General features: G+C 35.8%; 5 protein-coding genes and 1 long non-coding RNA gene across 15 annotated transcripts; 3 read left to right on the top strand and 3 right to left on the bottom strand.

Annotated features, from left to right (window-relative positions):
• Positions 1 to 17: 17 nt before the first annotated feature.
• Positions 18 to 2,774, top strand: LOC117611901 (putative protein phosphatase 2C T23F11.1). 2 transcript variants are annotated; one of them, XM_076690663.1, is made up of 6 exons: positions 21 to 158; positions 229 to 307; positions 517 to 719; positions 919 to 1,124; positions 1,193 to 1,418; positions 1,499 to 2,774. In XM_076690663.1, the coding sequence occupies exons 1-6, from the start codon at positions 107 to 109 to the stop codon at positions 1,828 to 1,830; spliced, it is 1,098 nt and encodes a 365-aa protein (XP_076546778.1). In that variant the 5' UTR covers positions 21 to 106; the 3' UTR covers positions 1,831 to 2,774. The 2 variants fall into 2 exon arrangements, with proteins under 2 accessions (XP_034196239.2, XP_076546778.1); XM_034340348.2 differs by lacking the exon at positions 229 to 307 and having other exon boundaries at positions 18 to 158.
• Positions 2,186 to 4,920, bottom strand: ArfGAP3 (ADP-ribosylation factor GTPase activating protein 3). Of its 2 annotated transcripts, XM_034340330.2 has the most exons (8): positions 4,806 to 4,920; positions 4,283 to 4,474; positions 4,069 to 4,200; positions 3,939 to 3,971; positions 3,366 to 3,671; positions 2,999 to 3,273; positions 2,521 to 2,887; positions 2,186 to 2,440 (listed from the first exon to the last, which is right to left on the bottom strand). In XM_034340330.2, the coding sequence occupies exons 1-8, from the start codon at positions 4,878 to 4,880 to the stop codon at positions 2,186 to 2,188; spliced, it is 1,635 nt and encodes a 544-aa protein (XP_034196221.1). In that variant the 5' UTR covers positions 4,881 to 4,920. The 2 variants fall into 2 exon arrangements, with proteins under 2 accessions (XP_034196221.1, XP_034196222.1); XM_034340331.2 differs by lacking the exon at positions 3,939 to 3,971.
• A 114-nt stretch (positions 4,921 to 5,034) lies between these two features.
• LOC117611900 (uncharacterized) lies at positions 5,035 to 8,912 on the bottom strand. Of its 5 annotated transcripts, none has more exons than XM_034340342.2 (9): positions 8,726 to 8,912; positions 8,450 to 8,575; positions 6,352 to 6,538; positions 6,226 to 6,289; positions 6,056 to 6,162; positions 5,768 to 5,984; positions 5,538 to 5,701; positions 5,294 to 5,458; positions 5,035 to 5,231 (listed from the first exon to the last, which is right to left on the bottom strand). In XM_034340342.2, exons 2-9 carry the CDS (start codon positions 8,460 to 8,462, stop codon positions 5,135 to 5,137), a joined length of 1,014 nt encoding a protein of 337 aa, XP_034196233.1. In that variant the 5' UTR covers positions 8,463 to 8,575; positions 8,726 to 8,912; the 3' UTR covers positions 5,035 to 5,134. The 5 variants fall into 5 exon arrangements, with proteins under 5 accessions (XP_034196233.1, XP_034196236.1, XP_034196237.1 ...); XM_034340345.2 differs by having other exon boundaries at positions 5,294 to 5,447; positions 5,548 to 5,701; XM_034340346.2 differs by having other exon boundaries at positions 5,568 to 5,701.
• LOC117611902 (MIT domain-containing protein 1-like) lies at positions 6,760 to 8,437 on the top strand. Of its 2 annotated transcripts, XM_034340349.2 has the most exons (5): positions 6,760 to 6,854; positions 7,245 to 7,393; positions 7,533 to 7,771; positions 7,833 to 8,032; positions 8,103 to 8,365. In XM_034340349.2, exons 2-5 carry the CDS (start codon positions 7,273 to 7,275, stop codon positions 8,263 to 8,265), a joined length of 723 nt encoding a protein of 240 aa, XP_034196240.1. In that variant the 5' UTR covers positions 6,760 to 6,854; positions 7,245 to 7,272; the 3' UTR covers positions 8,266 to 8,365. The 2 variants fall into 2 exon arrangements, with proteins under 2 accessions (XP_034196240.1, XP_034196241.1); XM_034340350.2 differs by lacking the exon at positions 6,760 to 6,854 and having other exon boundaries at positions 7,259 to 7,393; positions 7,517 to 7,771; positions 8,103 to 8,437.
• A 4,491-nt stretch (positions 8,913 to 13,403) lies between the features above and the next one.
• Positions 13,404 to 14,855, top strand: LOC117610386 (uncharacterized). The gene is made up of 4 exons (XR_004582896.2): positions 13,404 to 13,890; positions 14,007 to 14,055; positions 14,139 to 14,636; positions 14,717 to 14,855. It is a non-coding gene; the product is annotated as an uncharacterized LOC117610386 (long non-coding RNA).
• insc (INSC spindle orientation adaptor protein) lies at positions 13,931 to 20,959 on the bottom strand. Of its 3 annotated transcripts, none has more exons than XM_034337645.2 (5): positions 20,892 to 20,959; positions 18,856 to 19,453; positions 18,244 to 18,603; positions 15,298 to 15,726; positions 13,931 to 15,225 (listed from the first exon to the last, which is right to left on the bottom strand). In XM_034337645.2, the coding sequence occupies exons 2-5, from the start codon at positions 19,155 to 19,157 to the stop codon at positions 14,046 to 14,048; spliced, it is 2,271 nt and encodes a 756-aa protein (XP_034193536.2). In that variant the 5' UTR covers positions 19,158 to 19,453; positions 20,892 to 20,959; the 3' UTR covers positions 13,931 to 14,045. The 3 variants fall into 3 exon arrangements, with proteins under 3 accessions (XP_034193536.2, XP_076546528.1, XP_034193528.2); XM_076690413.1 differs by lacking the exon at positions 20,892 to 20,959 and adding an exon at positions 20,654 to 20,879; XM_034337637.2 differs by lacking the exon at positions 20,892 to 20,959 and having other exon boundaries at positions 18,856 to 20,043.
• Between the last annotated feature and the right edge of the window lie 780 nt (positions 20,960 to 21,739).

Raw genomic sequence — 21,739 nt, 5'->3', positions numbered from 1 at the left:
AACTGATAATGAACTTCAGCGTGATTGAATACGAAATATGTGATATAAATTTACAAAATCATCAAAGTTATTTGATATCTGCGCTTGACATGATTGTATGAAATAAATGGTACATCAAGAGGTTATATTGGGCTACATTCATTTGACAGCATATGAAGGTGAGACTGGATATCAAATTAACACCATATAAATAGATCAAAACTTAATGATATATTATAATATATACAGGCAAAAATATTATTTTCGAGGATTATTTCTATAATGTTGAATCGTGGAATAATACGATGCGTATAAATTTCTGCAAGAGGTTAGATTGTCTTCAATGTTTGGTATTAAATTTTAATTTTGTACAGAGATTCTGAAAAACAATATAAGGATAGAAAGACTGCAAAGTTTGTAATAAAAAAAAAAATAGAAACATGGTTCAAGCAAGAATGATCCTATCTTTAACTTCATTTGTAGTAACTGAAGAAATATTATATATTGTTTTAACTATTTAACAACTTATTGTTACAGGATTATAAAGAAGATAATGGGGCATACACTCAGTGAACCAGTGACCACAAGGAAGTCTGTATACTGTAGAAATTCAAACTATAGAGTTGGAAGTTCATGTATGCAAGGATGGCGTATCAAAATGGAAGACTGTCATGTTCATATACTTTCATTACCAGATGATCCTGGTACTGCATTCTTTGCAGTGTATGATGGGCATGGAGGTGAGAATATAATAAGAAAATAAATGATTCAGCATCATCAATCCATAGTTAACATAAAGCAGACTGAAAAACATACGTTTCAAAAGAAAATTTTAGGTCCTATTATATTTACTTATATTTAAATAGAATATTCTAGTTAATAAGTATAACTGTGATTATGTACTTCTATGCTCACAGAAGTGATAGATAATATTGACAGGTGCAGCAATGGCATTGCATGCAGGGAAACATCTTCATGAATACATAATTAGGAGAAGCGAGTACAAAGCTGGTAATATTGTTCAAGCCATGGAACAAGGTTTTCTAGAATTGGACAAAGCAATGCAACATGATGTGACTCTTAAAGATGAGCAAGCTGGAACTACCGTTATAGCTCTTCTTGTTAAGGATAATATTTTATATAGTGTAAGTTTTTTATAACTTATCATTGAAACTATTAATATTTCTATTCTTGATTTATGAAAATTTAACAGGCAAATGCAGGTGATAGTAGATCAGTAGCAAGTATTAAGGGTCATGCAGTTCCACTCAGTCGCGACCATAAACCTACATTAAAAGATGAACGTGAAAGAATCGAAGCTGCTGGTGGTTGGGTTGAATTTAATAGAGTTAATGGTCTGCTTTCGTTATCTCGTGCTCTTGGAGACTTTACGTTTAAACGAAATGAACGTAAATCACCACAAGAACAAATCGTGACTGGTAATGTCACGAACAATCAAAAATCAAAGTTCTTACCAAAAACGTTTTATGTGTTATCCTGTATAATTTTTTACTTCCAGCTTTTCCGGAAGTTCAACAGTTTCAAATAACAGAAGATTGGGAATTTGTTGTATTGGCCTGTGATGGTATTTGGGATGTAATGACAAGTAATGAAGTAGTCAATTTTATTAGAGCGCGATTAATGCAGCCAAAGTTTGGGACTGGGCAAGAAAATGACACAATGGATCCCGAAGAGATCTGTGAAGAACTTATACAGCATTGTCTTGCACCAGACCCTTTAATGGGTACTGGATGCGACAATATGACTGTTGTTCTTGTTTGTTTCCTTCACGGAAAACCATATTCTTATTTAATCTCGCGTTGTAGAGAGTCCAGTAGTACAAATCCGTAACTATTTAAATTACTCATATTTTGTATCATCTCCTAAATTTATATTTAATTTTACACCGTAACGAAATAATCATGTTTCATCGAGTATCATATCGCGGCTGAAAAATTCTTAAAATTCTTTTCCGAACTCTTACTTTTTAAAACTATGAATCCAAAATTTTTAACAAATATTTATTTTATACCAATAAAAGTATTTTCTTTTATCAATTATTATCAATATTTCTTATTTAGGATTTTTAATGAAAAAATTACGAGCAAGCTGAATTATAAGTTTTTATTTACAATTTCGAACAATGGACAAGAAGTGTCCAAATATAAGTTTAGTAACAATCTTAATAAAATGCATAAGTTTTCATTCAGAGTCCGTAGCGATCTTGTAAAGAGGAAACAGCCGCATTAGCAAGGGAGCTTAATCTGCCTGCGACCTTGTTTACTCCTTGACGAACACTTTCCCTGACATCATCTAAATCCACTCCTGCTCTTCCGCCACCAAGACGCATTGACAAAGAAGACGTAGGAGATGTTGCCGTAGAACTTCCTGTGCCAAAATAATCAGCTGACGATATACTAGACGAACCTTCGAAACGTCGTAAGTTGCTTTTACGTTCCCACTGTAATAAAATGACAGAACATTCATTTAAACTAAAAAATAAACCTCGTACAAAATTATTAGTATGTAAAATAAACGTACAGAATCGTCATCTTTGCTGTCCTGAAAATACTGATCTGAACTAATAGCTTTAGCACTACCAAATTTCTTTTGTGCTTCTCCTTCCAATATTTTATTATCATTCTTATTACTGTTTGGTTTGCTCGGCGGAGCTGTTCGTTTTGGTGGTTCTGGCTCTGCAATAACAAGTACTTCCTCATTACGAGATTTATTGTTATTGTTGCTATTATACGGGGTTGATAAGGCCGCATAAAATTCATCTAAACTAATAAAAAGATCTCGTTCAATATCGATTTCTCTTGGCTTTGGTTCAGATGCAGTTATAGTTTTCGATGATGTTTCCTGGGTTATTGTCCGCATGTCACCAACCGCAGAATGACTTGCGCCACTGAAAAGTATATATTCTAATATTATAATTGTGAAGATAGTGCTTCTTTTCTTCAAAAAATACTGTTAGCATAAACAATACAGCATATAAAGAAAATGGAACAAATATTACCTTCGTGTATTAAATCCCATACCAAGACGTTCTGCCTGTGTTGCTTTAGAAGGATCTAAATGTTTTGCTCTCTGTTCGACTTTCTTAGCTTGTTCACTTAAATTCTGTTCGTAACGATATGCAAGACGGGTAGCGATTTCTTCTTCTTCCTCTTTCGTATTTTCTTGGTGATCCTTCTCCTGTAATTCTTTACCAGCTTCAGCAACACTTTTCTCTAATTCATCAAAATTTGTTTTAACTCTCTGAGCACCCAAACCTCCAGCTTTTTTTCCTAACTATTAATGCAATATAAAAATGTATATTTTATTTAACTACAGTTGTATTAAACATAGTTGATTAATAAATAAATAATCAGTTGTATACGTACACCAGGTCGTTTAGCTTGAACTTTTCGGCCACCTATGGTAGATTTTCTTTCAGGTATCAAATTCGATGTAGAATCGGATAATTTTACGGTAGGTCCTAAAAAATTAGATGGCATATCTGGCATATCTTTTTGATTATTTTTATCCTCATTGTCATTGTGCGGTATAGAATTAAATAGAGAAATTGAATTTGTCTCAAGAGGTACTGAAGATTCATTATGATGAACTTCAAAGTTTTCATGTTCTTTAAAGAAATCAATTTCACCTTGTTCTTCAGATGTTGATGTTGGACCTTCCTCTAAATGTAACTGAAAAGATTCAATTTTGAAACGTTGTTTCCAAAGTACTATTGAACATAACTTCTTCTGTGTCATATTTCATGTAAATCACACATGTTAAATGAGTTAGTTACACAATAAAATAATTTAATTTATGAGTATAGCAAATAATACAAAATATGTAATAACAATTGAACAATTTTTCGAAAATTGTTCACATTTTTTAAAACTGTTCAAAATACAGAAGTGTTAGTAATTTCATGAGATTTTTTTGGTGTAAGTAGTCTTACAGCTCACCATTGTTTTATTTTTTGTTGAAGGAAGAAAAACCTATAATTATCATATTTTTGATTACAAAATTCTTAACTGTTTCAGAATATGTTCTAAAGTAAGGTGCATGTGTACACATGAAATCATAAAGATTTACCTTTGTTCCATAGTGCCGCATTGCTTGTGCAGATGCCTGTGCCAATTTTTCCCTATATTGCATAGCGGCACGTGAATTGTATTTTTGCTGAGCATCTGTTGTTGTGCAATTGTGCTGTGTAAAATATTTTCTCTAAAAAATAAAATGTAAAAATTACAGTTACTAACAAACAATATTAATAACAATAATGGACTTAATTAATAAAAACACTAACAGCATTTGCATTTCCTCCTAACTGCATGTTTCTTAACTGCAACCAAGTCCAATTTGTATCAAGTTGAGTTGATCGAACAAATGTCAAATGAACTCCTAATCCTCTATGAACTGCAGAACAGTCGATGCATAAGAAGACACCGTAAGTTACACTGGACCATGCTGGATTTTTCGCGTTGCAATCGAAGCATGTCTAAAAAAATCCCAATATAATGTTAATATATGCTGTAATAAAAGTTAATTAACCACGCAATCGTAAAATATAAGTGCAATTAACAATTTCAAATTGTGTTTCAGTCCGAAAATCAATGAGTATCGTTAATACTGTTTCCGATCAATTTAATGCAAATCATTTTGAAGCGCATATGATAGGTGTCACAATTAAATGAAAGTTTCCAGGAAAATTACAGGTTGGAAACAAAAATATGATGTGGCTTTCAAATTGTCGTCACGGACAATTCGCATATGTTTATATGATTTTATATTCAGTATTGCGGAATTAAGAAATAAATAACGTAGTGAACCTTATTCGTTGGAATAGCTCGCAATCTTTTAAAAATTTCTTCGATATCACTTTTACTAGGTGCTGGATCTGCCATTTTTGACGTGTTGTCAACGGCCTCGCAAAGTATTCTGGGATTTGACGGGTTTTTACTGGGCACAGAGGTCGCTTTGTTATAATTTAAATCGTTCATACACGAAATAAGTTGTTATGACATATTTAAGTTTTATATTTCAGAAATAATTCACACCTCATCTTAAAAACATTAATAATATTAGGAATTTATTGTAAAGTTTTATCTTACAATAAGTAAATATAAGAAAAATTACAATTGTACGATTATTAAACATATCAAGACTTCTTTTTATCACTCGTATCAGATCGTTGTCCAACACTTGGAGAATCGCTCACATTTACTTCTTCTTCTTCCACTTCTAAGTTATTCAATCTGCAATCATTGGTGTCATAATGTTGTTGCAATTCAATATAATACTTATAAAAACAACTTACTCGTCTTGTTCAAGACTATATAACATTTGAAAGCCAGCATCTAAACTAGGAGGAAAGCCCATTTCGGGATCTAACAACTGAAGGGTCGGTACTTCTCGATATACGTTGCCAAATTCGTCAAGTTCTTCAAATTGTAGTTTATTTGCTGCTTCATCTAAAACCATCCTAAAAATTGAGTATACATTAACAGAAATAAAATGTATTTTTTTGAAAATACTACAGTCATTCCTGTATGATTAAATACTTAGAACTACAAGCATTAAGTTCAAGTTGCCTCTGTTTTTCCATCATTGCTTCGACTTTCTTTTTCATGTTTTCTTCAAATTTTAACACATATTCTTGGTAGTAGTCGTGAAGAGTGGATACATTACCAACGCCGGTTTCTAATAAAACCCTTTCTATTATATCCTACAGAAAAAGCATTTATTTATTTTTCTGGTTAGTAGTGGCGATATCTAATAGATTTTATCTTACAGGAAAACCATGATCTTTTTGTTCATATGCAACTTTTATTAAAAGTGTCATTCGTTTTAAAAAATGATCAGCAATATCTGTAAGTGTTTCTATAGCAATATCTGACGACTTTTCAAATCCAATGTGAGCTAGAAGAATAATAACTGCATGTCTCAAAATACACCGTGCTGTTTGTGGTGTGAGGTGATGTATTGTAGAAGAATCTTTAAACATGTTTCTGAAATCATATATCTTGTTAATCAATCATTAAATTATGTGAATGTACAGTCCACATCCAAGTACTAATACCTTTTCTTTTGCATAGGTAAAAAGTGAAATGAATTTTGTGTTTCTTTTCCTTCTTGTGAAGTTTTTGTTTCAATTGTTGTCATATTTCCTAACACCACTCCTTCTTCCTAAAATATATGGAGTATAAACATTATCTGGAATGATTATTAATAATCATTTAAGATTATTACCATCATTCTTAGCTGTTGATGAAGATTAATAGTGTTTAATACATGAAGATTTCCCATAGGTAATCTACAAATAAAAAAAATCTTATACAATATCTTGTAATTACTTTCATTATTATAAATATTTACTGTATATATTCAGGTTGCCTGTCCATTTGAAAATCACAATCAGTATTGTTTGACTCTTCCATAACTTGCCTCCAGACATTTTCTATGATGTCTGGTGTTATTACTTCTTGTTTCAAGGTTTCTCTTGCTGGCAGTTCTCCCCATAATGAACCTGTTCCACTATTTTTATTAGATTTCATAGTAAGAACTGAAAAAGAAATTAAATATTACATTATTATATGATACTTTGTTATATTATAAAAACTGTTATAGTTGATTATAAAATATTATAGTTTTATACCTTCTTCAAATTTGACTCAATAATATAAACAACATTATAAATTTTCATTAAAACTATATTGGTGTAAAAGTATTTTAATGCAAGTATGCAATATTTTATCTATTTAAAATCCCGCGCACGCACACATACATGACTTACGCATAACCAAACAGTTTGAAACGTCACTGGATTTTGGTTAAAAACCTATAAGCCAACAGTTGTACATTTTAAAAAGGAATTTCAGGTTTGTTTTATACAAATACAAATCATTTATAATTTTGTTTCATACCAAGAAATTTGACATAGACACGATTAAAGTTTAATCATTTGTATGTTTCGTTCGATCCACGTAAACTTAACATTACTATTTATTAGGTTAGGATCATATTATACTTGGGCGCCATAATTCCACTATATCGCATTTAATCACTGGTGCCAATCGAAATGAAATTCGATACATTAGATTAGAGAATCGATTACATTTCAAATGTTTCATCGTAATTTTTAAAACATTATCTATCAGTCGTATACGTCAGGCGTTCGAGTACTTGCGATTTTTATATCGAAAGCTACTGAAATCCAAATATACTTAATAATCTATACCTACTCATGTAGTTTTAAATGAATATTTTAGGTAAATCGTTATTTAGAATATAGATACAATGGAAAGTGCGGCTGCTTCAATTTTAAAACGAGCGGTTGAGATGGACAACAATAAACAATATACAATGGCTTTAGTATTGTATCAAGAAGGTGTACAAATACTTCTTGATTCCATGAAAGGTATTGGTATTACAAATATTATTCTTTTCCGTAATTAAACAATTTAAATTGTTTCTCTCGTTTTATATCATGTTATATTCCCTTAAATATCTTTACAACCTTATGAATTACTTTAAAAATTAGTAATGAAACAATGCAGAGACAAAGGGTTCAGCTATGCAGAAACATTTTGCTACCAAGGCATCAGAATATTTAGACAGAGCAGAGAAAATAAAGAAATTAATTGAAAGAGAGAAGGCAGCTGGGACTTACAGGGAATTAATCAAAATTGAAAGTGGTAATACAGGATATGGTTATGCAACTGTGTTTGGTAGATTTTTAGATGCAACAGTTACATACATTCATATTGAAGACCCATATATAAGAGCATTTCATCAGGTACTAATATGCAAATATTGATATGTCTGGAGAATTTAACTAATTGTTGTTTTATCTTTAGTGTCAGAATTTGGTGAGACTGTGTGAATTGGCTGTAAGAAAATGTCATGCCTTATCTAAAATATCATTAGTTACAACTCTAGATACAGATGACAAAAAGAATCAAATAGCAAGATTAGAAGAATTGAAAAAAAGTTTAACATCCCATCTTATTTCTTTTGAATTTAAATTTTCGGATACTTTACATGATAGACAAATATTGTAAGAAAATATTTATATTTCTACTTAATGAAATGTATTATATCTTATTCTTATCTCAATTTCGTTTCAGATTAAGTAATGGCTGGATAATTAAAATAGGTCGTGGCCTGGATTATTTTAAAGCACCCGATGGAAAATTTGTACTAGGTGCTTGCGATCTTGAATTGAGACCATGTTTAGAAACGATCATAGATATATTTCATACGGAACATTTAAAAACTGATATTACATAATAGATTATAGGAATAAGAATAAGTAAGAACCAATTTTTTCATATGTTCGTTTATTATATATTAATTCAAATAATACTTGGGAGGACAGTATTAAGCTTCTATTTACACTTTTATCGTATAAATACGGAGCATCTATACAGCTTCAGAGAATATAATTTTACCAATACTTCTAAAGTGTACATGCCTTTCATACTCATCCTAATTTGAGTTCCTGAACAACCTGTGTTAAGGTGATGCGAGCGTCGAAAACTTTACCGACAGACCTTAGAAAAATCCCTAGACGCGAGTTTTCACATATATGTCCTCATTTCTAAACAGAATGCAAAAAAATTTGAGGGACATGTCCAGGAAGCCCTAAAGAATGGTAGTCCGGTCCTTATATTATCCAAATCGTCAAAAGATTATAAAATATTGAAATTTATGTATGTCAACCGTCAAGAAAATGGCGGATCGGACTCACCTGCATCAGTTTATTCGTAATATAAACATTTCTGCCAATAGTTTCTCCAAATGGGTACCAGACTACCATTTTTTGGGTCGGATAGAACAAAACGAGCACCCAAGGGATGATGTACAAGTCTCCAGGAAGAAGTAATTTGAAAATTACGATTTCGTTGACTGTTCATTCGCGAAAGACGTCAACAAGGTAAAACAGACCAGAAATTTAGTTCCTCGTTTATTCTGTAGGGCGCAGTTCGTTCGTTTGATTAATAAACAATTGTAAAATTAAAAATAATAATTAAATTTTTAATAGAATAATTAAACAAAATTTTGCAACATACCCACGCGGAAATGTAAAGAAATAAACAATTTAGATAGATATAACAATAATTTGATTAATAAACAATTGTAAAATATAAAATAATAATTAAACAAATATTAACAAATATCAGATAGAAATAGTTAAATCTGCGAAACCGGTGAAGCGAAACGTCATGCTTGATTGCGCGCGCTGCGCGCCGGTACACGCGCGACCTGTAGAGAGGTCAAATCTAATCAGTCTTATCGCGACCGTCGAAGGATACGGGTCGAGCTGTCAAACATATACCGGTACGGGTTGACACTATGAATATTCGTGCATGGATTTATCAGTGTGTTACCACAACTGTTACTGTGTGTGCCTATGGTGTTTCCTATAGTGTTTCCCATGTTTTGGAATATTTATACGGATATATTAGTGCGACTTATAGTGTGGTCACCCATGTGTTCTGACATTTTTATACAAGTGCATTAGTGTGCTGTGTGGTGTGGTACCCCATGTACCTGCATGTGCTTTATTGTGTTTTATGGTGTGGTTTCCTTTGTGCTTTGGCATATATTTACGGATTTATTAGTGGGTTTTATGGAGTGGTACCCTATGTGTTTTGGCATATTTATACGGATTTATTAGTGGGTTTTATGGAGTAGTACCCTTTGTGTTTTGGCATATTTATACGGATTTATTAGTAGGTTTTATGGATTGGTACCCTATGTGTTTTACTATAATTTTGCAAATATTTTATAGTGTTCTATGGTTTTGATCTTCGAGTGTTTTGGGATGTATTTGCATGTGTTTTACCGTGTTTTATGGTGTAGTTATTCTCATATAATTTTGCATGCATATTTTTGAATTATCCTATGTATTAGCATATTAACTACAACAAATTGAGAGAAAACATATATCGTTCAAGAATCGTGATTTTTATGCTTTCAGATGAGTGCTTTGGCCAGTAGAGATACCGTTTCTTTGACGAGCCAACAGACGAGTGCAGTAGTGCAAGTCAACGATCGGTGAGTCGCATGCTTTAAAGTTCCTCCGGTTCCCATCATGTCGTAGGACGAATGGTCCGTAGCGACACGGGAATTGGTTGTAATTTTTATTTTTTGAGCGAGCATAGTGACCCACGAATATCACTGTATTATTTTATACAATGATAATCGTGCAAATTGCTTTTTTGTGTATTTTATGCCTTAGCTCAGGATAGGGTTTTCTTGTACATATTTACATATATAGATTTCGAGTTTAAAAATGTAGAGAAGTCGGATGACCCTCCGACTTCACAATACACTTTCTTTTTTATATGTACAAGAATTTATTTCGCGATGAGCGGATTTCAATATCAAAGTAATAAGCATGATTACTATTAATTATTATAACTACTTACTTTGATAACGAAATCGCTCTTGAAATTGAAACGTTTTTCCAATTTTACTCGTGAAATTGGCATCAGTTTAGTATATGGGCTGGCCCCCAGGGGGATTGGTATTTGCTCTTCAAGCATTGCATAAAGTTTCCCTTTCGTACTTGAAATTCATTCTGTCACGTTCACGGTTCTCGACCCTAAACACTCATCATTCACACTCATCATTCATCAGTATAGTGAAATATTAGCCCGTTAGATGTTTATGTACTAGTCATGTTTTTAGATCAGGATTTTCTATTTTAATTAGTGTTGCGAAAAATTTCCAACGCGAGAGTAAATATGACAATGCACTGACTAGTATTTGGTGGGAATCCTTTTGGTTTTTAAACTCAATCCAATATTTTATTTATTTAATCAAATTAGTTACAAGGATTCCGCGGCATAAGACCGCGAAACACCATCTCATGGGAGATAAACCCATGCATTACTAGGCCTTTGCAGGCGCAGCTTTAGAATACGGAACATATGAAAATATGTTACCATATTCTAAACTGTAGTCCTTTTGTCTATACTATGGGCGTCCGTCAATCTGACACCGTTGGATGCAACGTGTTGGACGGGCGGGTAGCGCTCATAGCGAAGGGGTGCATCCTGTCCTGGCGTTACGACGTCCAGGCGGGGTGGGTGGTATGTAGCGTCGGGCGCAAGTCCAGGGGGCCTAAGAACCTCCGTTGCCAACTAATATTAGCAGTGCACCATGTTTTATGTCATAGTTGCTCAATTTTGCTTTTCTGTATTTGCTCTTCAAGCTTTATATTTGCAAAGTCGAGTCACTTTTATTAAAAATAAACCCCCCTGGGTGGGGGGCCAGCCCATATACTAAATCGGAGCCGTGAAATTTCGCCGATATTCTTACTTTTAATAAAGTGAGAATATCATCTTTAGTTTTTGCTAATCATACGTTTTAGCTTAGGCATTTCAGCACACATGAAGAAAACTGGTAGGTGAAAATACCTTTGGCCTTGTTCATTTTTATGCCCAAAGCTCATTCGGGTACTTAGATGTACTCGTGTGGGTGGAGGGCGGTGGACAAGGTTTAGTTTTAAGTGTAATACATTTTGGCGACTGACAAAAGTAGTGAACCAATAGTGAACCACGATATAAGTTCCACATGTGTGTGTGTGGTTAGGATGTGGGATTTATATCGTTTATTAACAATCTTAACTTACTATAACATTACAAAATACTTATCAAGAATAAATTGAACAATTTTTACATTAGATAATTGAATAGAATACGAAAATGAAATGTATTACTTTAGCATAATGTTCACTATTATTTGTCAGTCGATTTCAGCAAAAAGGTATGATTTTATTAAAGTGTGAAAGTTGAATTGAACTCGGGTGTCGGAGGCGTCCCGGGACGTTCTCTCTAGGTGTAGGCATTTTTGCACCCGGGTGGTTGTATGAGAACCGTGGAGTGAATTTTTGTGAGAATGATTTTTGCCCTTTTTTAAATATAGCGATAGGCAGGCAGGTAGTTTACTTCTGGTGTGATTGAGTTTAGTTTATAAGTAGGCAGGGCCAGAGCAAGCTTTCATGTTTCTCTTCGTATTCTCCTCTAATACGTGAGAAGCTTGTATCTGGGTTTGGGAAACCAAAAATCAAGAGAAAAGATGAAAATGCAATTTAATTAATTTATCAATTAATTAATTTAGCATTCTCTCTTGATTTTTTCAAGGCCAAGCCTTATTAGTTTGTAAGTCGTAGTCGTGGTACTAGACCCGATTACAAAAATGAAGTATTAAAGTGAAAGTGCAGTGAAGTGAAGTGAAGTGAAGTGAAATTAAAAAGTGTTTTGTGCTTGGACATTTGCAAAAATTGTGCAGGTATGCGAGTAGCGATTCAAGGGATCGTTGCTCGTTTACGTGTTACATTTTTACAAATGTCTGAGCAAACGTAAAATTTTCGCGAGTGATTTTTGTGAGGCTATTGCCGAAGAAAGAAGAGGCTATATGCTGAAGAGCCCCGGCAAAATTTGCCCAGAAGAGGGGAACTACTAATGGCTCTCCATCTTCGGATGGACAGTCATTCTGTCACTATGCTCGCTAATTTGCTTTTTTCATTTTTTGTGTTTTTCCTTGAACGGTATGAATAATACGGTCCAAGACGTATTAAACTCGAAATTTTACGAGTTCAATACCCAGCTCGGTGAATGGTCAACTCGCGATTTTATTTCCCCTATTTATTTTTCGTTTATTACTTTATCGAAATAAATTATTCTTTTCTTATTGATTTGCACATGAATTTGCACTGAGATTATAATGGTAATTATATTTTCTGTTGTCGGCATTTTTCATTTCAATTGTAATCGAAATTATGATGTTAATTATATTTTCTATTTCAACATTTTATTGTTGAATTATTTTTTAATTGTTACTGAAATTATGATGTTAATTATATTTTCTATTTCAGCATTTTATTGTTGAATTGTTATTTTGTTAATTGTTACAGAAATTATAATGTTAATTATATTTTCTATTTCAGCATTTTATTGTTGAATTGTTATTTTCTCAATTGTTTCTGATATTAGGATGTTAATTATATTTTCTATTTCAGCATTTTATTGTTGAATTGTTATTTTCTCAATTGTTTCTGATATTAGGATGTTAATTATATTTTCTATTTCAGCATTTTATTGTTGAATTGTTATTTTCTCAATTGTTTCTGATATTAGGATGTTAATTCTATTTTCTATTTCAAGATTGTATTGTTTAAATTTTTATTTTATGTTGTCTGTTTTGAATGGTTTCACGTTATTGCATATCTAATCCTAATAATTATGTTTTCCGTTACAGCATTTTATTGTTAAATTATTATTATTTTCTCAATTGTTTCTGATATTAGGATGTTAATTTTATTTTCTATTTCAAGATTGTATTGTTTAAATTTTTATTTTATGTTGCCTGTTTTGAATGGTTTCACGTTCTTATGATTTTAGGGTGGGTCGCTAACGTAGCCACCTCCACGTGGTGTGACCTGGTAATTGATATCGTTTTCTGAAGATAACTTTTAGAAAGCGATATCAAGCTAAGAGCTACTATAAAAAGATTTATATATTTTTTAATTGGGAAACAATAGTTTAAATTCAGAAAAGTATTTTCGGGATTGCAATATTACCATATAGAACGTATAACTATAGTAATTTTATAGTTCCTGAAAAAGGAACTTGTATGATTTTTGACTAATTACAAATGACTAATTACCTCCTTCTTTTCGAAGTCGGTTAAAAATAAAATAAAAAGAAAGTCACAAAATATGGAATTTAGGAAGAACGAAGTTGTTTGATAGCATGCGATAATTGAGGTGGCGCTTAAATCAGTTTCTGTTCGACCTAATTTTCGATGAAACGTTGACTGTTTTACCGACGCGGAATTCGAAGTTCAGCCTCAACTCGAAAACAGTGTAGCTAGCGTCATCTGACCGTGAAATACTACCGATAAGTAAGTTTTGGTAAATAAATGAATATTATTTAAAAAATAATTCTATATCATATTAGTTTATTGCGATACATACTATTTATAAGTAAATAATTAATATTAAAAATTATACATTGTAGAAGTTCATCGATTAACGTGCTCTTCTTGTCAGTACATCTTTAACTTAAGGTACTATAATCGCTAGCCTTTGCAATATCAATTTGTTTTGCTGCTCTTCTACACGCTTTCCTCAATGACTTCGTATATTTCAGCAGTCCCGCCTCAATTTGGTCTTCATCTTCCGTAAGAAGATCATCAATTCTGCACGATGGAAGGCAATCCGCGCCTCCGACAGCAACTACTTGCCTCGCAATCTCTGGATCTACGCACAGTCTTGTGAGCGCGGCCGCGGCAGTAATTTCTAAACGTCTGTAAGCGTCTTCTAAGCCCGGGGGTCTCATTCTGAGAAAGGAAACCAACGCGATAGAGGCTCGAGCTTCCGCCAGGTGTGGTCGAGCCTCAGGGATGCGCGCCAGTTCACTGATAAGAGCTGCCACTTGTTCCATCAACCAAACGTTTTTTCCAGTCGACTTTTTAACAGTTTTCAACAATTTCTTTACAGTTCCGTGTTCCAATATCACGAAGGCGCACTTCCTGGACTTGGAGAGATGATTGAACGCAGCTGCGACCAGTAACAATGTTTGCCCGCAATTAGTACTCTCGACTAGACGATTCAAGGAAGGAATTAAGTCTTTTGCAAAAGGTTCCAAGTAAGGTAGACCTAAAGCATTGACCCATGGCGCAGTTATTTGTACGACTAACGCGGTTGCTTCCATTTTTTCTTTCTCAGACATTTTCTCTGCGATTAGCAGATCCGTCAGTATCTCTGGACCTCCGTCTTTAACGAACTGGTGAATCGCCGTGGCAGAAGAACACACGCTTGCCAAAGCCCGTAAAGAAGCTGTAACGAAGTCGATCGACGTCCTTCCAGCGGTGAGGAGAGACGTCAGAAGCGCCCTGATACCTGAACATCTGGTGATGCTACTTCCTGCCCGAGGTCCTGCTAAACCTAGAGCAGTCAGAGCTGCTAAGGAACCTCTAGCTACCGTGGTCTCGTCTTTTGGCGATTCTTCCAACCCTCTGACTATTTTCTCGATATAAAAATCTAAACGAGTATCCACAGCGCTGTCTACGTAATTCTTGATGCTTTCCAGCTGCGACAGTATTCCTTTCAAGCTGGTCTGTTGTATTCTACGAGGAGGCGGTGCACCCAACTCTGAAAGAACGGAAAAGGCATCGTCCTCGATGGCACGTAAAAGTTCTTTCTCCGATCTGCCTCTTTCTAAATGCGACACTTTGCTGAAAAGAAAAAGATATAGTCATTAGTATTTTCTGCATTTCATTTTTCATATGTCTTTCCAGTATACTTACTCAAAAATATATTCGTAATGTTTGTCGAATTGCTCTGCCCTTATCAACAGTTTATTCGCAGCTGCTGTAGCTAAAGAGGACAGAGTCTTCAGGTCGTTCATTTCATCCTTTTCGCTCAATAACTCACGATGTTTCCGTCGTGGCAGAGCTTTACTTTGGAGAGTATTATTACACTCGGTTTCGGTTTCCATCGCGAGATTGCTTAGCCACGCTCTAACCGATGACGATTGTCTGTAGGTCCTGCAATGTTGGAGGGACTTGGACGTTGACTCGGCCTCGTAAGAGTTCGTCGTTATCGAGGAGTTACCGCTTCTCGGTTCCGCGGCATCCTCTGGTGGTTCGGCTGCGTACAGGAAATCGCCAAGACATTCGTCATCCAACGAGATGGACGTTGGGATTGCTGATGCATCTACTTGATCCTCCTCCGTTCTGCGGATGAAAATAAATCACAGGTAACAATCAATGATTCGACAAGGTACCATTTAGTTGCGACGTACTGACTGTTTCAGAATTTCATATTTCATCTGAACAATATTAATAGCGCAAACAATCGTGTCCGTTGTTCGCGGACCGTGAAATTTATGCAACGCTGATCCATCTCGGGAATCGTTTTAGCCTTCTCGTTGCCAATTAACGAGTCATTAGTCTACGTTGGTTGAGACTGATTCACCAAAATGGATCGATGTCGATCCGATTGAAACGCGCGTATTATTCAATATCACGTTACGTAACTATAAACAACGTTTTCTCAACTTTCAAAATATGCGCTTACTCTTCGATATCGATAATGCTGGTCAAATTCCACTTCTACCGTGCGATTTCCAGCAATCGTTTCCTAACAAATTCCGGAATACCTTTTTTATCTCTGCCAAATAAAGCGTTTACTTAAATATAGCCGACGAAAGCTTTCGAAGAGTGCTGTATCAACGCAGTTATCTATGGTACCCTAATGCTTTAACGACCGCATATTTTGTAGAATTAAGGAATCGCGTAATTGTAGATTTCACAGAAATCTTTTAAAATACGCGGAACGTATCGAGGTGCTTACGAAAAGGCACTGTATCGACGCGAGAATCTACGGTACCTTAATCTTGCCATAACGAGACACGCGTCTCGGCTACTGTCGCCACGACATAGTTAAGGCCTAACCACTGTCCAATTCCAAGGCGCATAACCAGGTGCACGATACCCTTGCGGAACAATCGGCTCGACGAGGAACGGGTACAGGAGCTATAGCTGACTAATCGGCTACCTCCGGAACTAGAATCGTTCTCTCATGGACGTTGATGACTAATCCCATTTCTTTGACTAAGCTACACTCCGTCACCTGCACACGATCCACGCGGTAGCATGAATTCTTCCTACGTTTGCTGTCGTCGCTTCGGACCACGGCCGTGGTTGAGTCAAACCTCGTCTTCGTTCTTTCATTTACGTATTCCTCGTGTGGCACGATGCATTGAATCACGTACGACCGCGTGTAAATCTACTGGGTGTCGAAAAAAAATTATCTCCACCGTATCGTAGATCTATCGCGCTGCAGTTGTTACGTTCTTTTCTTGCGGACGAACGCGGCTCATGAAAAATCGATGGTTAACAATGAGACATATTTAATTACATTCATGGATTATTAAGTTAGTAGAGGAACTTTTCAAAATCCAGTCATCAGTAATTCTCGTGACAATAACGAGTAAAGGAAAATGAAAATGGTAATAAGTTACGCGATCCTCTTTTGTGTCGTACGATTGCTTTGATCAAAGAGCCAAATCTTCCTTGGGTGTAGAATGAATCGTGAATGGAAAACGAAGTTACAGTTAGTCACTTCTTTTTATCATCAGTCAAATGGAAATATCTTTTTATGTAAGTGAGAAAACATGATAGAACGTTACAAAGCAAGTATGTAAATTGATCATCCTTTTTATCCTACTTCCTCGTACTAATACTTCAGTCTCTACGTTTAGTCTTTAAGCTGCTCTAGTAACCAAGTTCAATTTACGTTGCAGATGCTCGACTATGCATTAATCGATGTTAATTGATTATATGTCACGGAATTTTCCTACGCGTTCCATTTACGACGTTAGGAACTTAACGAGTTCCTAAAGGATACTATTGACTTTGCCATTTCCAAGCACGTCGCATGCATATTAATTTAATATATACACGCCTGAATATTAATTGGAAAATTATGCAACCATCATCTTTCTTTGACAATCTTACAAAACAAGTTACCGTCAATTATTTATCTTTCCTGGTTGAGAACTTCAAACACATGGCGTTCTCTGAACAATTATCAAGTTACGTATTGTATAAATTTGTTGATTACGCTTTTCGTCATAAATGAAATGCAAGTCGAGTCGTTTTCATCGCGAGTAGTGTGTATAATGAGTATTTAATATTCTTTGCAATCAGTTGTGCTACTTCCAATGCACCTGGAGAATGATGACCCGCAAACGTGTGCGCACGGCGGTCAACCATCGTACAGGGGTAGATTACAGTTTACGAAACACCAGAGTAATAACACGGGAAGTATTTTACGTATTGCATTCCTATCGCTTGGCTCAGCACGGGGGACATTATCGTGACGATTCGTGTTCTTAAAACATACATTCTTCGCACCTTATCGGCTGCTACGAGGTGCGGCTTGGTTTCAAAGATAATACGTTTAGCGCAGTCTAGCATCTAATAATGCTATAATTTCGTGTTATTATTCATCAGACTTATCATAACAGCATCGTTACCTCTGAATAGTAAAATCAGAATTTACATAATGTATAATTCTAATTATTCGATGATGGATCAGAAAACATTTTGGCATTTGAGATTTTACCAATAGCATAAATAAATCACTGATAAATTATTATTTAGAATCAGTCTTGTGTACTGTATCTGATCCTAATCGATTAACTTCCGCGTTATAATTTCTTATTCAATCTACAGCGTTTCAATTACCTTTGCATTCTCGGCACGCTTCGCGCGGTATACGCATTAAGGACCATTGTATTCCGAGGTAAAATTCGGGAGTCCTTGGGCGTCGAAGTGTACGTAGGATCCGGAAGAGTCTCGTGTTCCAGCCAAGTGGCACCGGCTCGCGAATGTATTCCATGTTTTCGATCTCTCACTCGTTTCCGCCTTCTACGGCGTCGCGGTGTTTCGTTCTCGTATAATTCGGAGCAGTTCGATCGTTCGGAATCGGAGAAGCCAGAATCCAGGCTCCTCAGATCCTGACTCAAAGGACTGCAAGATCGATTTATCGGAACAGCTACATTTTCCTCATCTTCTTTGTCTTCGTCCTTTATATCCATAGTTACCCTGAAAACATATTCGTAAATTATTATTAACATTGCCAATATTTCATAAATGTACGCGCGAATAAAGGCATCGATGTCTCTTGGTAATATCTTGGATCGTAAAACAACGATCAAGAAACGAGTTGATTGGTAAAAAATGTATCGTACGATCCTGTAATTGAAGCAATTAGAATAGCGGTGTCGGCGTGATAAGGAAAAAGCAGATAATGAGCGAGCGAATGCCGTTCGTCATTTCTATCGCAATTTCACTTACATCTGAGTCATCAGATCGTTTCCCTCGTGAATCGTTGTCGCATGATAGAGGTCCTGCGAATTTTCATTCCCGTTCGGGCAAATCCGAATCGCCGTTACGTTCGCGGTTTCGAACGTGTCGCTTTCGTTGATGCTGGACGATCGTTCTTCCGCTTCCTCTTCGGGTATATCGTGGATGGGTCCATGATTCTGCTTAGACCTGGTGAAATCGTTTCTCGCGACAAAAGGATCTACACTTTCTAGATCCTGCGTAGCCATATGATTCCAGAACACTTTGCTTTGATGTCTCTTGAACGCGCTCATTTTTTATCAATTTTCCACGACCGACTTTTACGTTGATCGAAGTTTAATTCCTTGTACAACCGACGTCGTTAGAACGAAGATTAGAGAGTTTTGAAAAGTTCACTTTGAAGCTCCCGTGGCAACGACGAGGATGAGCAGCGGAATAACGCGATCGCACGGTAGGGTAGTTTCACGATTCAACAGAGCGAAACGACCCTCCCACAGGTCGCGTGCCAGGAGGACCTTATGGTGTCCGTAACAACCCCCATGGAGAATCCGATCGTTTTTCACGTTTGCGCCGAAAACATTCCTTCGCACTAACGATAAAATTAAGTTTTAAACACTTTTAAACAAATGGCTCTAATTTAAACGCTTGATAGGATCATCACTGAATCGTTTGATGATCGATTTCCAATAACTTTACGAATTCAATGTTTCTACGTTGACCTGTTCTTTAATGGACAAAATCTATAATCAATTGGAAACAAGGTAATCGATCCAAACGTATTGGTGCTTCGCGAACGACTGACTCGAATAGTGCCGCTTCCGACTTCCTCCCGTAAGTCGCGCTACTCTCCCCGCCTCGAGCTCGAAAGCCAACCCGTATAAAAATACAGCTCCTCCCCTTCTCTTTTGTCGCGTCCACGGGGTTGCATACCTTTATACAGTACGTGTACCCCCGTATACCACGGCATATGTGACCCTTGTGTAACCGCCAAAGCGTAACTAGGTGCATTCTACTCGGCGGGGATGCAATGGCGTGAACAGGAACTACGTTCGATTGGTTTTTAAAACCATAGGAGGATTCTTATTAATCGTAGTATTTTATATGAAGTTGTAATTCAGGATTAATACTGATTAGAATAAACATTAGAAATGTAGCAAGGCAACAAATGCAACAATACAGTAATAAAAGTAATATTAATAATACGAATGAAAAGAGTAGAAGATTAAGTTGGACAAGCAAATTGAAGTGAAGCTAAGATAATAAAATTAAAAATTAACACTTTGACGATTGCACATATATGCATTTTTACATTATACAGCGCGCACGCCATGAACGACGTCACAAAATCACGCCAATGCTATTTTTAAGGGCCAGGTGTGACTCCCGGTTCCCTATCTCGCACGTGTGTGTACGTGTACACGGGGGGGTCAGGCGCTCCCCTGTAAAAGCTGGCCGAAGAGGCATTTCCACCACCACTGGATCCTGGGGCACGCGTCGCTCGGCACATCTGCGTAAAATACTTCCAGTGATGAGTGTCCCCTGTATACGTGTCTGTGAATGATTCACTTAACCCGTGTTCTATTACGACTTTAATCTTCGATTGGATCCGTTTCGTTCAATTCGCATTTTAATCGTTCGAAGGTCAATGATGCGTTAGCATTCGCATCATTTTGTATCAGTAGATAGGAAATACATACTATTGCTCTCTATTAGAGTAGTTATCTATGAAAATTTATTAAAAATATTAGTATGGATATTTCATTAGATGCTGACATTGAGCTTTACATACCTTACATTTTTATCTATAATGCATGTGTCGGCTATTTAAATTACACTAGCGATTTAAATCATTCGAGTAAAAGTTGCACACAGCTTGACATATTCTTCGCTCGGTCTTCTCTTTGGAAGATTATTTCTCAGAGTGATGATTTCACTCATCGGAATTTCATTGGTAATGGGTGATGTCCAATGTAGATATTTTCGAACGCAGCAATATTGCATTCCGCATAAAATTGTTTGATACTTACGATCGTGTCACAGAATCGATCATTTGGTAATGCACTTTTACCGATCGCGTGGACACAACTTCGATGACTCGCGGAAAGTGAGATTTTATTAACGGTGTCGAACGAAAGAAAGCTCGTATACGACCGTTCATTTACATAAGCAGCACCCGTATACCAAACATATGCATATCTTGTGTGCATGTATTACTACAAAATGATCGAAGTGCGAAGATGTTTGACATTAGTGAAATGTTAAACATGTTACTGTGCGCGCATCTCATGCACATTATTTCTAATGCGAGAAAAATGTGAGAGATTGCACCTGCATGTAAGTACTCCTTCATTATCGATGATACAGACTTTTTGTATTTCGTAACGACTAAATGTCCTGCGGCATTGTCTCGAAACGCTACATATGTGAGGGAACGTCTATACACATCTATACAATTTGTAAAAGCATCAAAGGGTCTGGTCGACCCTATTGTACGTGAAGATCCGTACGAAATGGGGGACAGCTGGGTGCAGGCTGTTATTTAAAGGTGTGCGCGCAAGCGCATTTCTTTTATTGGTCGGTGGGATTTAAATTTCCGAAACAAAGAAATTTAGTACTATCAATCGTTTGTTAGATCAATAAACGAAAGGTACTAGAATTATTATCAAAACGTTTTGAATGGTTCAACGCTGCTACAATTTGATACAATTCGGTACAAAGTTATACGTTCGGTAATAGACAGTCGCTAGGCAGACTAGGCGGTCGTTTAGGGCCCCATAAGACGATTTTGCGTCTAAGTTAATTTTATAAATTTTATTTGAGCTACTTTTTTTTATGCCATATATGTGAAGGGGCCCTTTTTCGGAGCTCACCTTGG

This window comes from Osmia lignaria, chromosome 10 (genome assembly GCF_051020975.1).
Source record: "Osmia lignaria lignaria isolate PbOS001 chromosome 10, iyOsmLign1, whole genome shotgun sequence".
NCBI lineage: Eukaryota > Metazoa > Arthropoda > Insecta > Hymenoptera > Megachilidae > Osmia > Osmia lignaria.
This window is presented reverse-complemented; position numbering and strand designations above follow the sequence as displayed.